This window comes from Vulpes lagopus, chromosome 21 (assembly GCF_018345385.1).
Source record: "Vulpes lagopus strain Blue_001 chromosome 21, ASM1834538v1, whole genome shotgun sequence".
NCBI classification, from domain to species: domain Eukaryota; kingdom Metazoa; phylum Chordata; class Mammalia; order Carnivora; family Canidae; genus Vulpes; species Vulpes lagopus.
The window spans coordinates 29,478,613-29,495,917 of record NC_054844.1 but is presented as its reverse complement, the minus strand read 5'-3'; the positions used below and the strand labels follow the sequence as shown (position 1 = coordinate 29,495,917).

The following is a 17,305-nucleotide window of genomic DNA, read 5'->3' as shown; positions in this document are numbered from 1 at the left end:
AACAAGTCTCAATAAAGTTAAGAAGACCAAAATCATATCATGCATCTTTTCTGACTACAACAGTATGAAGCTAAAAATGAATTATGAGGGAAAAACAAACTGGAAAAAAACACAAACACATGGAGGTTAAGCAACATGGTAATAAACACCCAATTGGTCAATGAAAAAAATCAAAACATACATGGAGATAAATGAGAACATAGTGGTCCAAGTTTTTAAATGCAGGAAAAGCAATTCTAAAAGGAAAATTTACAGTGATACATGCCTCGTCAAGAAATAAAAATCTCATATACTCTTACATCTAAAATAACTGGAACAAGAACAAAGCCCAGAATGAATAGAAGGAAATATTAAAAATTATAGAATAATAAATGAAATAGTACCAAAAAAAATCAATGAAATCAAGAGCTGGTTCTGTGAAAATAAAGAAGATGGATAAGCTTTTAGCCAGAATCATCAAGAAAAAAAGAGAGGACACAAAATCAGAAATGAAAGGGAACAACCAATACCACAGAAATAAAAGGAATACTATACAGAGTATACTACAAAAAAATTATATGCCAGCAAATTGACAACCTACAAGACATGGATAAATTCCTAGAAACACGCAATCTTCCAAAACTGAATCAGGAAGAAAAAATCTGAATAGACCAATTGCTCATAATAAAACTGAATTGGTAAAAAACAAACAAAAAACCTCCCAAAAAATAAATGTCCAAGACCAGATGGCTTCACAGGAAAATTCTACCAAACATGTAAAGAAGAGTTAATATTTATTCTTCTCAAACTATTCCAAAAAATAGAAAAGGAAGGAAAATTTCCAAATTCATCCTATGAGGCCAGCATTACCCTGATATCAAAACCAGATAAAGACACTACAAAAAAAGAGAAAACTACAGACCAGTATCTTTGATGAACATAGAGATGCAAAAATGCTCAATAAAATATTAGCAAACTGAATCCAACAATACATTAAAAAAATCATTCACTACCATCAAGTAGGATTTATTCCCAGGATACAAGGGTGGTTCAATATCCACAAATCAATCAACATGCTACATCACATCAACAAAACAAATAAGAACCATATGATCATTTCAAAAGATGCAGAAAAAACATCTGACAAAGTAAAAAAATTCATTCATCAGGGCACCTGGGTGGCTCAGTTGCTTAAGCAACCAACTCTTAGTTTAGCTCAGGTCATGATGTGGGCCTCCATGCTCAGAAGGCAGTCTACTTGCGATTCTCACTCTCCCTCTTCCTCTCTCTAAAATAAATAAGATCTTTTTTAAAATATCCATTCATGGTTAAAAAAAGAAAAACCTCAACAAAGTAGGTTTAGAGGAAACATATCTCAACATAATAAAGGCCCTAGGTGAAAAATCCAAAGCTAACATTATCCTCAATGGGGAAAAACTGTGAGCTTTTCCCCTAAGATCAGGAATAAGACAAGGATGTCCACTCTCCCCACTTTTATTCAACACAGTACTGGAAGTCCTAGCCACAGCAGTCAGACAAGAAAAAGAAATAAAAGACATTCAAATTGGTAAGGAAAAAGTAAAACTTCCATTATTTGCAGATTACATGATACTATATATAAAAAACTCTAAAAATTCCACCAAAAAACTACTAGAACAGATAAATGAATTCAGGAAATTTGCAAAATTTAAAGGCAATACACAGTTATCCATTGTATTTCTATACACTAACAATGAAGCAGTCGAAAAAGATGAATAGTCCACTTTACAATTGTGTATCAAAAATAATAAAATACCTAAGAATCAATATAATCAAGGAAGTGACAGACCTTTACTCTGAAAATTATAAAACGCTAATGAAAGAAAATAAAGATAACACAAACAAAATAGAAAGACATTCCATGGTCATGGACTGGGAGAACAAATAGTTAAAATGTCCGTACTACCCAAAGCCATGTACAGATTTAGTGCAATCCCTATCAAAATACCAACACTTTTGGGCAGCCCGGTGGCTCTGTGGTTTAGCGTCGCCAGGGTGTGATCCTGGAGACCCGGGATCGAGTCCCATGTCGGGCTCCCTGCATGGAGCCTTCTTCTCCCTCTGCCTGTGTCTCTGTGCCTCTCTCTCTCTCTGTCTCTCTGCCTCTCCCTCTCTCTCTGTCTCTCATGAAATAAATAAATTTTTTTTAACTCTTAAAAAATATACCACCACTTTTCACAGAAATAGAACAAATAATCCTAAAATGTGTATGAACCACAAAAGACCCCAAATAATCAAAGTAATCTGGAAAAAAAGAGAAAAAACAATCCCAGATTTCAAGATATACTACAAAGCTATCGTAATCCAGACAGTATAGTACTGGCACAAAAATAGACACACTGATCAATGGAACAGAATAGAGAGCCCAGAAATAAATCCACAATGGTCAATTAATCTATGGCAAAGGAGGCAAGAATATACAATGGGAAAAAGATAGTCTCTTCAACAAATGGCACTAGGAAAACTGGACAGCTGCATGCAAAAGAATGAAACTGGACAACTTTCTTACATTGTACACAAAAATAAACTCAAAATGGATTAAGGACCTAAAAGTAAGACCGGAGACCCAGAAATCCTAGAACAGAGCACAGGCAGTAATTTCTTTGACATGTGTCAGAGTAAGATTTTTCTAGACAAATCTCCTAAGGCAGGGGAAACAAGCAAAAATAAACTATTGAGATTATCTGCACAGCAAATAAAACAATTGACAAAACTAAAAGCCAGTCTACTTACTGAGTGGGAGAAGATAATTGCAAATGACATATCTAATAAAGGGTTAGTATGGTTAGTATCCAAAATATATAAGGAACTTATACAACACCAAAAAACAAACAATCCAATAAAAATGAGCAAAAGAGGGGATCCCTGGGTGGCGCAGCGGTTTGGCGCCTGCCTTTGGCCCAGGGCGCGATCCTGGAGACCCGGGATCGAATCCCACGTCGGGCTCCCGGTGCATGGAGCCTGCTTCTCCCTCTGCCTGTGTCTCTGCCCCTCTCTCTCTCTCTGTGACTATCATAAATGAATAAAAAAAAAAAAAATTAAAAAAAATGAGCAAAAGACATGAACAGATATTTCTCCAGAGAAGACATATGGATGACCAACAGACACATGAAAAGATGCTCAACTACTCATTAGGGAAAAGCAAATCAAAACCACAATGAGGAGAGGGGGCAGCCCCGTTGGCAGAGCGGTTTAGCCTTGTCTGCAGCCCGGGTGTGATCCTGGAGACCCGGGATCGAGTCCCACATCAGGCTCCCTGCATGGAGCCTTCTTCTCCTCTGCCTGTGTCTCTGTGCCTCTCTCTCTCTCTGTCTCTCTGCCTCTCCCTCTCTCTCTGTCTCTCATGAAATAAATAAATTTTTTTTAACTCTTAAAAAATATACCACCACTTTTCACAGAAATAGAACAAATAATCCTAAAATGTGTATGAACCACAAAAGACCCCAAATAATCAAAGTAATCTGGAAAAAAAGAGAAAAAACAATCCCAGATTTCAAGATATACTACAAAGCTATCGTAATCCAGACAGTATAGTACTGGCACAAAAAATAGACACACTGATCAATGGAACAGAATAGAGAGCCCAGAAATAAATCCACAATGGTCAATTAATCTATGGCAAAGGAGGCAAGAATATACAATGGGAAAAAGATAGTCTCTTCAACAAATGGCACTAGGAAAACTGGACAGCTGCATGCAAAAGAATGAAACTGGACAACTTTCTTACATTGTACACAAAAATAAACTCAAAATGGATTAAGGACCTAAAAGTAAGACCGGAGACCCAGAAATCCTAGAACAGAGCACAGGCAGTAATTTCTTTGACATGTGTCAGAGTAAGATTTTTCTAGACAAATCTCCTAAGGCAGGGGAAACAAGCAAAAATAAACTATTGAGATTATCTGCACAGCAAATAAAACAATTGACAAAACTAAAAGCCAGTCTACTTACTGAGTGGGAGAAGATAATTGCAAATGACATATCTAATAAAGGGTTAGTATGGTTAGTATCCAAAATATATAAGGAACTTATACAACACCAAAAAACAAACAATCCAATAAAAATGAGCAAAAGAGGGGATCCCTGGGTGGCGCAGCGGTTTGGCGCCTGCCTTTGGCCCAGGGCGCGATCCTGGAGACCCGGGATCGAATCCCACGTCGGGCTCCCGGTGCATGGAGCCTGCTTCTCCCTCTGCCTGTGTCTCTGCCCCTCTCTCTCTCTCTGTGACTATCATAAATGAATAAAAAAAAAAAAATTAAAAAAAATGAGCAAAAGACATGAACAGATATTTCTCCAGAGAAGACATATGGATGACCAACAGACACATGAAAAGATGCTCAACATACTCATTAGGGAAAAGCAAATCAAAACCACAATGAGGGGCAGCCCCGGTGGCAGAGCGGTTTAGCCTTGTCTGCAGCCCGGGGTGTGATCCTGGAGACCCGGGATCGAGTCCCACATCAGGCTCCCTGCATGGAGCCTGCTTCTCCCTCTGCCTGCGTCTCTGCCTCTGCCTCTCTCTCTCTCTCTCTCTCTCTTTCTCTCTCTGAATAAATAAATAAATCTTTAAAAAAAAACACACACACACAATGAGATACTATCTCACACCTTTCAGAATGGCTAAAATTAAAAATTTAAGAAACTAGTATTGGCAAAAATGTGGAGAAAAAGGAACCCTCCCACTCTTGGTGGGAATGCATACTGGTGCAGCCACTTTGGAAAACCATATGGAGGGTCCTCAAAAAATTAAAAACAGAATTACCATATTATCCAATAATTCCACTACTGGGTATTTACCCAAGGAATAGAAAAATGCTAACTTGAAAAGATATATGCACCCTTTTGGTTTCTGCAGCATTATTTACAATAGCCAAATTATGGAAGCAGCCCAAGTTTCCAGTGACAGATAAATCGACAAAGAAAGGATGGTGAGTATACACAGAATAGAAGGATAGAAACAAAAAAATAAAATAAAATAAAAAAATAAAAGGACAGACACACACACACACACACACACACACACATATATACACACACACTAAGGAATATTACTCAGCCACAAAAAAATGAAATCATGTCATTTGTAATAACATAGATAGATCTAGAGAGTATAATGTTAAGTGAAGTAGGTCAGAAAAAGAAAAAAATGCCCTATGATTTTACTCATATGTGGCTAAATGAAATGAAGAAAAGAGACAAAAACAGACTCTTAAATACAGAGAACTAATGGTTATTAGATTGGTGGGGGGAGGGGTGAAATAAGTGAAGGGATTTAAGAGTACACTTATGATGAGCACTGAGTAATGTATAGAATTGTGGAATCAATATATTGTACACCTGAAACTAATATAACACTGTATCTTAAGTGAACTGTATTTAAAATTAAGAAAAACACATTAGACCAGATGGACTCAAGCGATATACATAGACTATTCTATTCAAAACTAACAGAATACACATCATTCTCAAGTGCACATGGAGCACTCTCCAGCATAGATCATATACCAGGCTACAAAACAAATCTTAATAAGTTTAAGAATACTGAAATGAGGGATCCCTGGGTGGCGCAGCGGTTTGGCGCCTGCCTTTGGCCCAGGGCGCGATCCTGGAGACCCGGGATCGAATCCCACATCAGGCTCCCGGTGCATGGAGCCTGCTTCTCCCTCTGCCTGTGTCTCTGCCTCTCTCTCTCTGTGTGTGTGTGTGTGTGACCATCGTAAATAATAAGTTAAAAAAAATTTTAAAAAAAAAAAAAGAATACTGAAATGATAACAAGCATCTTTTCTAATCACAATGGTATGAAACCAGAAATTAATTAAAGAACACTGAAAAATTTGTGAAAATGTGGAGATTAGACAACATACTACTAAACAACCAATAAATGAACAAAGAAATTAAAAGATAGCTTGAAATTGGGAAGTCTGGGTGGCTCAGGAGTTGAGCATCTGCCTTTGGCTCACGGTGTGGTCCTGGGGTTCTGGGATCGAGTCCCATGTCAGACTCCCTGCATGGAGCCTGCTTCTCCCTCTGCCTGTGTCTCTGTCAATGTATCTCTCTCTCTCTCTCTCTCATGAATAAATAAATAAAAATCTTTAAAAACAATAGCTTGAAATGAATGAAAATAAAACATACCAAAACTTACAGGATTGCAGCACAAGCAGTTCTAACAGAGAATCTCATAGTGATAAGTGCCTATGTTAATAAACAAAAAAAACCTCTAAAAACATATCAACACTACACCTCAAGGAACTAGAAAAATTAAGCCCAAAATTAGTAGTAAAAGAATGAAATATATCAAAGAGCAAAGCAGATATAAATGAAATGAGACTAAATAAAAAGACAACAGTAAAAAAAAAAAATCAAACTAAGAAACTAAGGTCTTTTTGGAAAGATAAAATACACAAACCTTTAGCTAAGTTTGCCCCCCCCAAAAAAAAGGACTCAAAATGAGAAAGAAATAAAAGAGATGTTACAACTATGATCACAGAAATACAAAAGACCTTAAAAGACTACTCTAATATATGCTAATATACATACAAGCACATGCACGCACACACAATGGAATACTATTTGGCCATAAAAAAGGAAAGCAATCCTGCTATTTCCAACAACATAAATGGATCGTGACAGCATTAAACTAACTGAAATAAGTCAGAGAAAGACTTATTTCCATATGGTCTTACTTACACATGAAAACTAAAAAACAAAAAGGTCATAGATATAGAGAACTACTGGCTGTCAGAAGCAGGGTTAGGTGAAATGAGTGAAGGTGGTCAAGGTAAAAACTTCCAATAGATTAAGTCCTGTGGATGTAATATACAATATGGTGACTACAGATAATAATACTGTATATTTGAAAGTTGCTAAGACTATAAATCTTAAGTTTTCATAAAGAAAAAATGCAACTATGTGTGATAATGAATATTAATTAGACTTAGTGTGATCACTGTATATATGTACATCAAATCATTAGGGCAGCCTGGGTGGCTCAGTGGTATAGCGCCGCCTTCGGTTTGGGATGTGACCCTGGAGTACCAGGATCGAGTCCCATGTCAGGCTCCCTGCATGGAGCCTGCTTCTCCCTCTGCCTGTGTCTCTGTGCCTCTCTCTCTCTCGGTGTCCCTCATGAATAAATAAAATATTTTAAAAAGCAAAACAAACCATACCATTATGTTGTACTCATGAAACTAATAAAATGCTGTATTTCAATTATATCTCAATTATAAGAAATTCTGTCAACAGATTCACATACTCCCAAATTGATTCAAAATCAATTGAAGGGGGGATCCCTGGGTGGCGCAGCGGTTTGGCGCCTGCCTTTGGCCCAGGGCGCGATCCTGGAGACCCGGGATCGAATCCCACATCAGGCTCCCGGTGCATGGAGCCTGCTTCTCCCTCCGCCTGTGTCTCTGCCTCTCTCTCTCTCTCTCTGTGACTATCATAAATAAAAAAAAAAACAAACAAAAAACAAAACAAAATCAATTGAAGGGTTGATTGGGTTAGAGGGTTATTGAAGGGTTAGAGATTTGTGTGCCTGGTCTCAGTGTCTTTTAGTTTCTTACAAAATGTACTGTATTGAAATTTATAGTGCTTTCGATTTATATTTTGAAACTGAGTCTTTCACTGAAAAGACTGTCATATTTTTAGCTTTTTCTCTCTGATAACTACCATCAGTTGGAAATAGGTAATAGTAAATATTCATTCATAACACATTACCCAAAACTGATTCAGTTTTTAACTACTAAGCTTTTCTTCATGTATAAAACAGACTTCTTACTTATTTTGATATTAATATAACAGATAAAAATGTATTTTTAATTTTTAAACTTTTAATTTGTAATGAAAGAAGCCAGACATAAATGATCACGTTTTATGACACCATTTCTATGAAATATCCAGAATAGGTAAATCCATAGAGATTGGTGGTTGAAAGAAAGAAGAAAGAAGATTGGTGGTTGCCAGAAGACTGGAGGGACAACAAAAAGTGATTGCTTAATAGGCACGGAGTTTGCTTTTGGAGTGATAAAATGTTTTGGATGTAGAAAGAGGTGGTGATTGCACAACATCATGAAAATACTGAATGCCAATGAACTGTACACTCTGACAAGTTTTAGGTTATATAAATTTCACCTCATTTTTTAAAAAGATTTTATTTATTTGCTTGTTTGAGAGAAAGCAAGAGACAGAGCATAATCAGAAGGGGAGAGGCAGAGGGAGAGGGAGGACCAGACTTCCCACTGCCCTGGGATCATGATCTGAAGCTGAAGGTAGACACTTAAGCAACTGAGCCACCCAGGCATCCCAATTTCACCTCACTTTTAAGTTTAAAAAAAAAAAAGGAAGCAGCATATAAACTCTATAAAGAAACTAGAAAAATATATATATAAGTTTACCTAAGAACATTCATAAGAAATCAGTATAGGAATGAAAACTATGATCAATATTTGGCACCAAATTACTAAACTGAAGTCATCACCTCTATGAACACAAGACAAATGAAGACCTATGGGACACCTGAGTGGCTCAGCAGTTGGACGTCTGCCTTTGGCTCAAGTCGTGATCCTATGTCTGGGTTTGGGTCCCACATCTGGCTCCCTGCATGGAGCCTGCTTCTCCCTCTGCCTACGTCTCTGCCCTCTCTCTCTGTGTCTCTCATGAATAAATAAATAAATAAACTTAAAAAAAAAAAAAGACAAATGAAGGCCTATCCAGCAGGAGAAGACAAAATTTCAGGAACTAAAATGTAGACAGCAGTGTGGGGAGGGGGGTATTTTTTAAAAAAAGATAAAGAATTATACAATAATTTGGCATTTTTAAAAAAATATTTTATTTATTTGATGGGGCACCTTTGTGGCTCAGTGGTTGAGTGTCTGCCTTTGGCTCAGGTGGTGATGCCAAGATCCTGGAATGGAGTCCCGCACTGGGCTCCCTGTGGGGAGCCTGCCTTTCCTTCTGCCTATGTTTCTACCTCTCTCTGTGTGCCTCTCATGAGTAAATAAAATCTTAAAAAAAAAAAAAAAAAAAAAAGATTTAAAGAGTACACACATGAGCAGGGGGAGGGGCAAAGGGAGAGGAAGAAGTAGACTTCCCACTGAGCAGGAAGCCAGATGTGGGGCTCCATCCCAGGACCCCAAGATCATGCCAGATACTTAACTCACTGAGCCATCCTGATACCCCGATTTAGCACTTGTTTAAAAAGATAATAACAAGAGTTGGTGAGAATGTGCTGAAACTGAAACCCTCATGCATTGATGGAGGCAATGTAAAATGGTACAGCCACAATGAAAAACAATGTGGCAGTTCCTCAAAGTTAAACAAGTTACCAAATGACAGACCAATTCTACTCATAGGTATGTACCCAAGACAAATGAAAACATGTCCACTGAAAACTTGTAAACAATGTTCAGAGCATTATTCATCAGAGCCAAAAAGTGAAACAGAAACAACCCAAGATTCATCAACTAATGACGAATAAACAAGCTGTGGCATATCTATACAATGGAATATTAGTTAGCAATAAAAAGTAATGAATACATGGATGAACTTAAAAAACATGCAGAGCAAAAGAAGCCAGACACAAAGGGCCACATATTTTTGATTTCATTTATATTTAAATGTCCAGAACAGGCAAATCCATAGAAGACAGAAAGTAGATTGGTGACTACCAGAGGATCTGAAGGCAGAAGGGTGGAAGTGGGGAGACTACTAATGGGTACGGTTTCTTTCCTGCATAAAAATGTTTTGAGGGGAAAAAAATGTTCTAGGGGCACCTGAGTGGGCCTTTAAGCTTCTGCCTTCAGCTCAGGTCATGATCACAGGGCCCTTGGATCAAACCCTGAGTCAGGCTCTCTGCTCAGCAGAGAGTCTGCTTCTCCCTCTTCATTTGCATACATACTTGCATGTTTTCTCTTTCTCTCTCACTCAAAATCTTTTTTAAAAATTCCTTTTAAAAAATATGTTCTGGAATTATATAGTGGTGATATGGGATAACCTGGTGAGTATACTAAAAACCACCAAACTATACACTTTAAAAAGGTGAATTTTGTTATATGAATTATATTTTAATTTTTTAAATGTTAAATTAAAAAAAAAGGTCTGCAAATTGGTCCTTTAAAACACAAGATTCCTTTCTGAATTACTAAAGTTGGAGTGCTTAAATCACTGAAATAAAAGGTAAAGTAAAAAGTTCCTTACTAACAACTGAGCCAGAGTCTCAGGTTAATGTCATTAGCACTGGGATTCCTATAGTAGGTGGTGGTTTGGATTACATACGTGGGAGGGCTCCCCCTTCTAATTCTCAACTTTAAAAAGAGTGGCTAAATTTCCCAAATTGAGTCACAAAAGTTATTTAAGTCTTATCTCCTTCTCCACCTGAAAAGTACACTATAGTCTACAAGTATCAACCTTTTCTTTCCCCTCTTCTGTTTTTTCCACACGGATCGGAGAAAAAAGAAAACTATTTAGCTAAATCATAAAAGCTGTGAATGATCTACAGCTATAAACATGATTCCCTCTCCTCAACTCCTCCAACTCTCTGGATTGAAATAAATATTACTTGGGCAATTTAAGAAATCAAAATATAAAGGATTAGCAAGAATGCCACCAAGATGAACATGCTATACTGGATGGTGATATGCCCTTGGGCTCAGCTTCCCTGTCTTTTCCAGCTTCGTGCATTTTAAAATCAAACATGCACTAAAATTCTTTTCAATTAGGCTCTAGGAACCATCTGCGGTGTCTGGGCCAACGAAGACTTAGAAAATCATAATCTCTGGGGACAGAATCCATGAACTTATTTTCAAAGTTATTCTTACATACACTAAGATTGCAAATCACTGTTCTAAAAAGTTCGACAAAATGGGACCAACAGCCATTTAAGGTATAGATAATGTGTAGGATAGAGACTACCTGTGTTATGAAGACGTCATCACTGCCCTGAGAAGTTCACCTATCAGAACACTATGTCTGGAACCCATTCACGATACACTACTCTGTTAAATATGAATGTAATGCATGTGTTGCATGCTGCAAAACATTAAATGGCATAGATATAAAGTAGATGACCAGATTTTTTTCAACATACTGAGAAAAACATGGAAAAGACGACGACACTGGGCAGCCCCGGTGGCGCAGCGGTTTAGTGCCGCCTGCAGCCAGTGTGTGATCCTGGAGACCTGGGATCGAGTCCCACATCGGGCTCCCGGCATGGTGCCTACTTCTCCCTTTGCCTGTGTTTCTCTCTCTCTCTCTCTCTCTCTCTCTGTGCCTCTCATGAATAAATAAAAAAAAATTTTTTAAAGAAAGAAAATACTATTAAAAAAAAAGGAAGACACTTTCTAATCTTATCTCTTCTGTACCTGAATAATAAAGGATTGAATTTTTTTTAAAATTTTTATTTATTTACGATAGTCACACAGAGAGAGAGAGAGGCAGAGACACAGGCAGAGGGAGAAGAAGGCTCCATGCACCGGGAGCCCGACGTGGGATTCGATCTCGGGTCTCCAGGATCGCGCCCTGGGGCAAAGGCAAGCGCTAAACCGCTGCGCCACCCAGGGATCCCTAAAGCATTGAATTTCAACTAATAAAGACCTAAACGGAGAGAAACTTCACTGAATCAAGTCTTTAAAAACTAGTTTCCCCAGGTTGCCTGGCTGGCTCACTCAGTAGAGCATGTGACTCTTGATCTCAGGGTTTTAAGTTCAAACCCCATGCTGGGGGACGCCTGGATGGCTCAGCAGTTTAGTGCCTGCCTTTGGCCCAGGGCGTGATCCTGGAGACCCGGGATCGAGTCCCACGTCGAGCTCCCTGCACGGAGCCTGCTCCTCCCTCTGCCTGTGTCTCTCCTCCCTCCCTCCCTCTCTCTCTCTCTCTCTCCCTCTCTCAAGAATAAATAAATAAAATCTTAAAAAAGAAAAGAAAAAAAAAGCATGCTGGGTGTCTTATAGAGCATACTTAAAAACAACAGGGGATCCCTGGGTGGCGTAGTGGTTTGATGCCTACCTTTGGCCCAGGGCGCAATCCTGGAGTCCCGGGATCGAATCCCACAACGGGCTCCCAGGATGGAGCCCGCTTCTCCCTCTGCCTGTCTCTCTCTCTCTCTATCATAAATAAATAAATCTTTAAAAAAACAACAAAATTTCCAAGTAATTTCAAACAACATACAGACGCAGCATACATCTGTCACTACTAGGACGGTTCTTCCTAGCATTATGTTAATGACTTTCCTTAACAGTCTTCACTTTTCTACTCTGACCCTCCCAATTCTGCCAACAGGTTTATTCACTGAAATAAACTCAAATTTGTGTAAGAAAAGTCCTTGATTTTAAACTATTTATGTTGATACACAATAGCCCTGATTCTGTTACTGCTTCAAGCTTAAAAAGCATGGAGAATCTCTTAAAAGTAAATGGAAAGTTTCTGGCCCACAGACAGGAAACATCTAGAAATTACTACCAAAGAAGATTTATTTCATCTATTTAATTCTATTTTCAAAAGCAGATACGTTTTGAAAATAAAAGCCCCAGTGTTTTAAAATATTATCTAATTACTGAAGCAATATTCATTCATTTAAAGTATTTACGGAGCATTCACTACATACCCCCAGACTATTTCAGAGCTAGGAACAGGAATATGGCAGTGAAAAACTATGCTAAATAAAAATACCTCTCACAAAATTATATTGATGATTCAGTGTCCAATCATTACCAATATCGAGTTACAAATATTACAATATATATAGGCAGGAGAAACCAGGACCTATAGTAATCCTACAGCAGACCAAGCAAATGTGTTTCTGAAATAATTTCTATCACTTGATTTAAAAGCAAGAAAAAGTGCAGAATGTCTATGGTCTCCAAGTGTTTGAAAATATTCTATAGTACTTTGACCATTAAATTCCCTTTCGTAATATTTACACTCTAAAATGCTGTAGCAAGATACAGCAACAGAAAATGAGTAAACCGTCCCCTTCTCAACCGAATAGATTAAGAAATGAAAACACTTAAAATCAATATATCAAGTAATCTCTATAATGTGTTTCTCTGAGTCCTATGATTCTTAAACCAAGAAACACAGCAGGCAGAAAAAAATGAAACTTGTACTACTTCTCTGTCACTCTAGAAATAATTTATTTCTTCAACATTTCTGCCTATTAATTATGATGCTATCTAGGAGACCCAAAAACGAAAAGATCTGAGACCCTTGATGCCCAATTTGGATGGAATACAAAAACCACAGCCTATGCAGAAAAACTGGTTATTCCTTCCCAAGTACAGGTGGTTTCGAGGGGGATGTTTTTGTTTGTTTGTTTGTTTGTTTGTTTGTTTTGGAGGGCTTCTTTTGCTTTTTGGGTTTTTGTTGTTGTTGTTGTTGTTTGTTTTTTTGTAATTGCTTCGGCGATCTCGAACCCTGAAGGGATTGCACTGCAGGCAAACACTCAGGTTGTCAGACAGCTGCGGCCTTCTCGGCCCCGACCCGGCGGCTCCAAAACTGACTCCGCATCCCCGGAGCAAGCCAAGGAGAGGAATAAAAAAAGCCACGCTCCCTAAAACTACCCGAGGAGGGGCCAGCTGGCCCACCACGAGCCCAGGGTGGCCCCGCGTGCCCCGCGCGTCCCCCAGGTGCCCTTGCAAGCAGCCGCCGCCGGCCCAGCCGCGCCCGGTCCCCACGGGCTCCAGTTCCGCCCGCCGGCGGGCCCCTCCCCCAGCCCGCCCCCGAGACCCGCGGGGCCCGCCGCGCCGGCTCCGCCCCTCGCCTCCCGACCGGGCCCGGATTCCCAGGCCCGGAGCAACGCAGCCCCCGGCGGAGAGGCGCGGCCGAGCCCGGGGAGCCCCGGCGCCGCCAGCAAAGGCCGCAAAGGCCAGCCGGGAGCGGGCGCCGCCGCAAGCCCCCCACCGGGCCCGCGCCCGGACTCCGGCCTGAGCGGACACCGCCCTCGTCGCTTACCTGCGTCCCCACCACGACGATCTGAGGCAGCTGGATGATGTCGGCGCCCACCGTGTTGAAGACATCCTGGAGCTTGTTGATAACAGGAATGAGCGCCTCCATGACTCCGAGAACGCGGGACCCTCGCCCGGCCGGCCGCGGCAATGAATGGGGCCGGGGCCCAGAGTCCGCCTCCTTCCTCCTCTCCTCCGCCCTCTCCTCGGGAGCCGGCACCCATTGGACCCCGCCCGCCCGCTACCTGCCCCCTCCCGGCGGGCCGTGCGCTAAGAGGAAGGTGGAGGGGAGCAAGGTCTGCCGGGAGTTGTAGTTCTGGGGGGCGGAGGACCGCGGGGGCCTACGGCTTCCAGAAGGCTGTGCGGCGCCGGGCGGAAGGGGGAGCTGGGAGGGCGGGCTGCACGGGCTCCCGTCGGAAGGCTGGGGAGCCAGGCCCCGAGGGCAGGAAGGAAGAGACCCATTTACGCCCGTTTTCGGGGCGCAAGGAATATGTGTTAAGTACAGCGGAGTATCCTGATGATCCCAGATGCCATTTCCTTATGCAGAAGCTTGCTTACCAGGGACGGGTTGAAGAGACTTAAAGGAATAGCTCATCGCCTCTGGCTCCCCAACCAGGTGCTGGGGGTGTGTAGGCTGATTGTGCAGAGGGCGTGCGCTGCTCTTTTGCAAAACAAAACAAACAGAACATCGGTCCCAGTTAGAACACGCGGGTTCTCCCAAGATTTTTGTAAAAACGTCTTCAAAATAACATGTTCAGAAAGAATCTTAGGTGAAGAGTTTTTGGAGGGGAAAGGGCTAAGCCCTTGTTCTCTATATTCTGTATAGAATTTTATTTTGCCCTGACTCCTGGCAAAGTGGAAATCGATCTGATAACTGCCTTGCTTGCCTTTTTTTTTTTTTTTTTTTTTTTTTTTTGCTAAGTGCACCTACGGTAGTAGTCAAAATTTGCCTTTTTATATTTATTTTTTAATTTATTTTTTAAATTTTTTATTTATTTATGATAGTCACAGAGAGAGAGAGAGAGGCAGAGACACAGGCGGAGGGAGAAGCAGGCTCCATGCACCGGGAGCCTGATGTGGGATTCGATCCCGGGTCTCCAGGATCGCGCCCTGGGCCAAAGGCAGGCGCCAAACCGCTGCGCCACCCAGGGATCCCTATTTTTTAATTTTTTAAAAAGATTTTATTTATTCATTCATGAGAGACACACAGAGACAGAGAGAGAAGCAGGCTGCATGCAGGGATCCCGTCGTGGGACTTGATCCCGGGACTCCAGGATCATGCCCTGGGTCATAGGCAGGTGCTAAACCGCTGAGCCACCCACGGATCCCTGCCTTGCTTTTTAGACAGATACCTCTCCTCTACTCCAAACCTCCAAAGATTTATCTCAAAAAAAAAAAAAAAAGGTGACATTTGAGCAAAGATCTAAAGTAGTTGATAAGAGGTGTGCCTGGGTGGCGCAGTCCGTAAAGCACCTGCCTTGGGCTGAGATCATGATCCTGGGGACCTGGGATGGAGGCCCAGTGGGGCTCCCTGTTCAGCCAAGAGTTGGCTTCTCCCTCTGCCCCTCCCCCAGTTCCTGCTCTCTCTCTCTCTCTCTCTCTCTCTCTCTCTCTCAAATAATCTTAAAATAGGTGAGGAAAAAGCCCCATTCCTTTATTTTTTTTTTTCTCCATAGTATTTGTGTCCATCTCACATGCTACATATTGAATTGGTTGACTCTCTGCTCTTGCTAAATTATCAACTCCTAGAAGCCAGGGATTTGGGTTTATTTATGGATGTATCCCTAGCCCCTAGAAAGTGACAAACAAGATAGGTCCAATCCCAGTCCCATCTGGGTTTACAGTCTCACAGGATGACACCATTATAAATGGGTAAAGTGCTGTGACTGGGTGGACTATAGAACACATAATAGCACTTTCTCTACTCTGAGGGGAAAGAATGAAAATTCAAGCAAGACTTTCTAGAAGTCACCAGATTTAATCCCCAGGAGGGTAAGGACCACCTGCAATGGAAGTTGTGCACTATACAACCGGACTGGGTACCATTCACCTGCACAGCCCTACACAGTAGCCCTGAGAACATGCTCAATTTGTTCAGCAAGATACATGGTAAGTGCTGAATATTTTTGGACAGATGAATAAAATATCATGTAAGCTAAAAGCTGAAGGTCCACTAGTAGTATTTTGGCATCTTACCAAGTATTATGAACATTCCCTTCTCTTTTCAAAAACAAAAGCTTCAGAAACAGAGCAAGACAAAAATTTCAGAAGCCCAAAAAATGAAGATGAGATAAGATATAAATTCCAAATCCCTTTATTTTCTACCAAAGGCAATATAATAGATTTTACCCACTTTGCTTCTCAGCCCTCTACTGATAGAGGTTTCTATCTCTTCTTTTCCTCTGAGTAGTCTGTATTCCTTCTAAGAAGAAAAAGCAGATAGAGAGGGTAGGCTCATGGTGAAGCTCCATGGGCATAATCAGTAACGGTTTCATAGGGGCAAGATGCCCGAGGGCAAGAATGGTGCAACTCCAAATGTTTTTACCTTATTTGTGGCACTAATAGATATAGTCTTTCTCTATTTGAAAAATTAAAAGAACAAGTATACATATATTCAAGAAAGACAAATGTCACAGATTTTTTGTGACATTATATATTTCCAATTTAATTATGAAACATCTTGGGGCACCTGGATGGCTCAGTCGGTTAACCATCTGCCTTCGGTTCAGGTCATGACCCCTGGTGCTGGGATTGAGCCCCACATTGAGCCCCACTGTCGGGCTCCCCACTATTGGGCTCCCAGTTCTACGGGGGAAACTGCTTCTCCCTCTCCATCTGCCTGCTACTCCCTCTGCTTGTGCTCTCACTCTCTGTGTCAAATAAATAAATAAAATCTTTTTTAAAAAATTATGAAATATCTCTTGGGCAGGAACATCCAGAGCCTTATACATACTTTAGGAATAATAGTGACTGCTTTTTAATTCTATCTTTTTCTAGGAGAAATGACTACATGGCCAGTGCTCAAAAGTCCTCCTATCACCACCACCCCTGGTTAGGTTTAAGCAGCTTTGTCCAGTACTTTCTAAACTCTAGAGCATTGAGTTTATCAGGTACAGAGGAAAAGAAAAGTGTTTGAGGCTGCAGAAACAGGAAATGGTGAGGCCTTGAAAAAGTGTGGCTCTATTTTGATAATAATAAAAAAAAAAAAACATAGGATGCTCTATGTGCAATGTGTTTCACTGGAGACAAAGCAAACCAATATGGGTCTTAATATTTTAAATTCAGAATATTCTTGTTTGTAGGAAAGCCACGTAGCCAATAAATAAGACTTTTCTCATCTAAAGTAGAAT

General features: G+C 40.6%; 1 protein-coding gene across 6 annotated transcripts in view; it reads right to left on the bottom strand.

Moving 5' to 3' along the window:
- Window positions 1–14,207, bottom strand: part of DNM1L (dynamin 1 like) — a 52,784-nt gene extending 38,577 nt beyond the window's left edge. For all 6 annotated transcript variants that reach the window (XM_041735976.1, XM_041735977.1, XM_041735980.1 and 3 more), the window contains exon 1: window positions 13,963–14,207. In XM_041735976.1, the coding sequence (XP_041591910.1) occupies window positions 13,963–14,064 (102 nt within the window). In that variant the 5' untranslated portion in view covers window positions 14,065–14,207. The remainder of the gene's footprint in view (window positions 1–13,962) is intronic.
- Window positions 14,208–17,305: the final 3,098 nt, after the last annotated feature.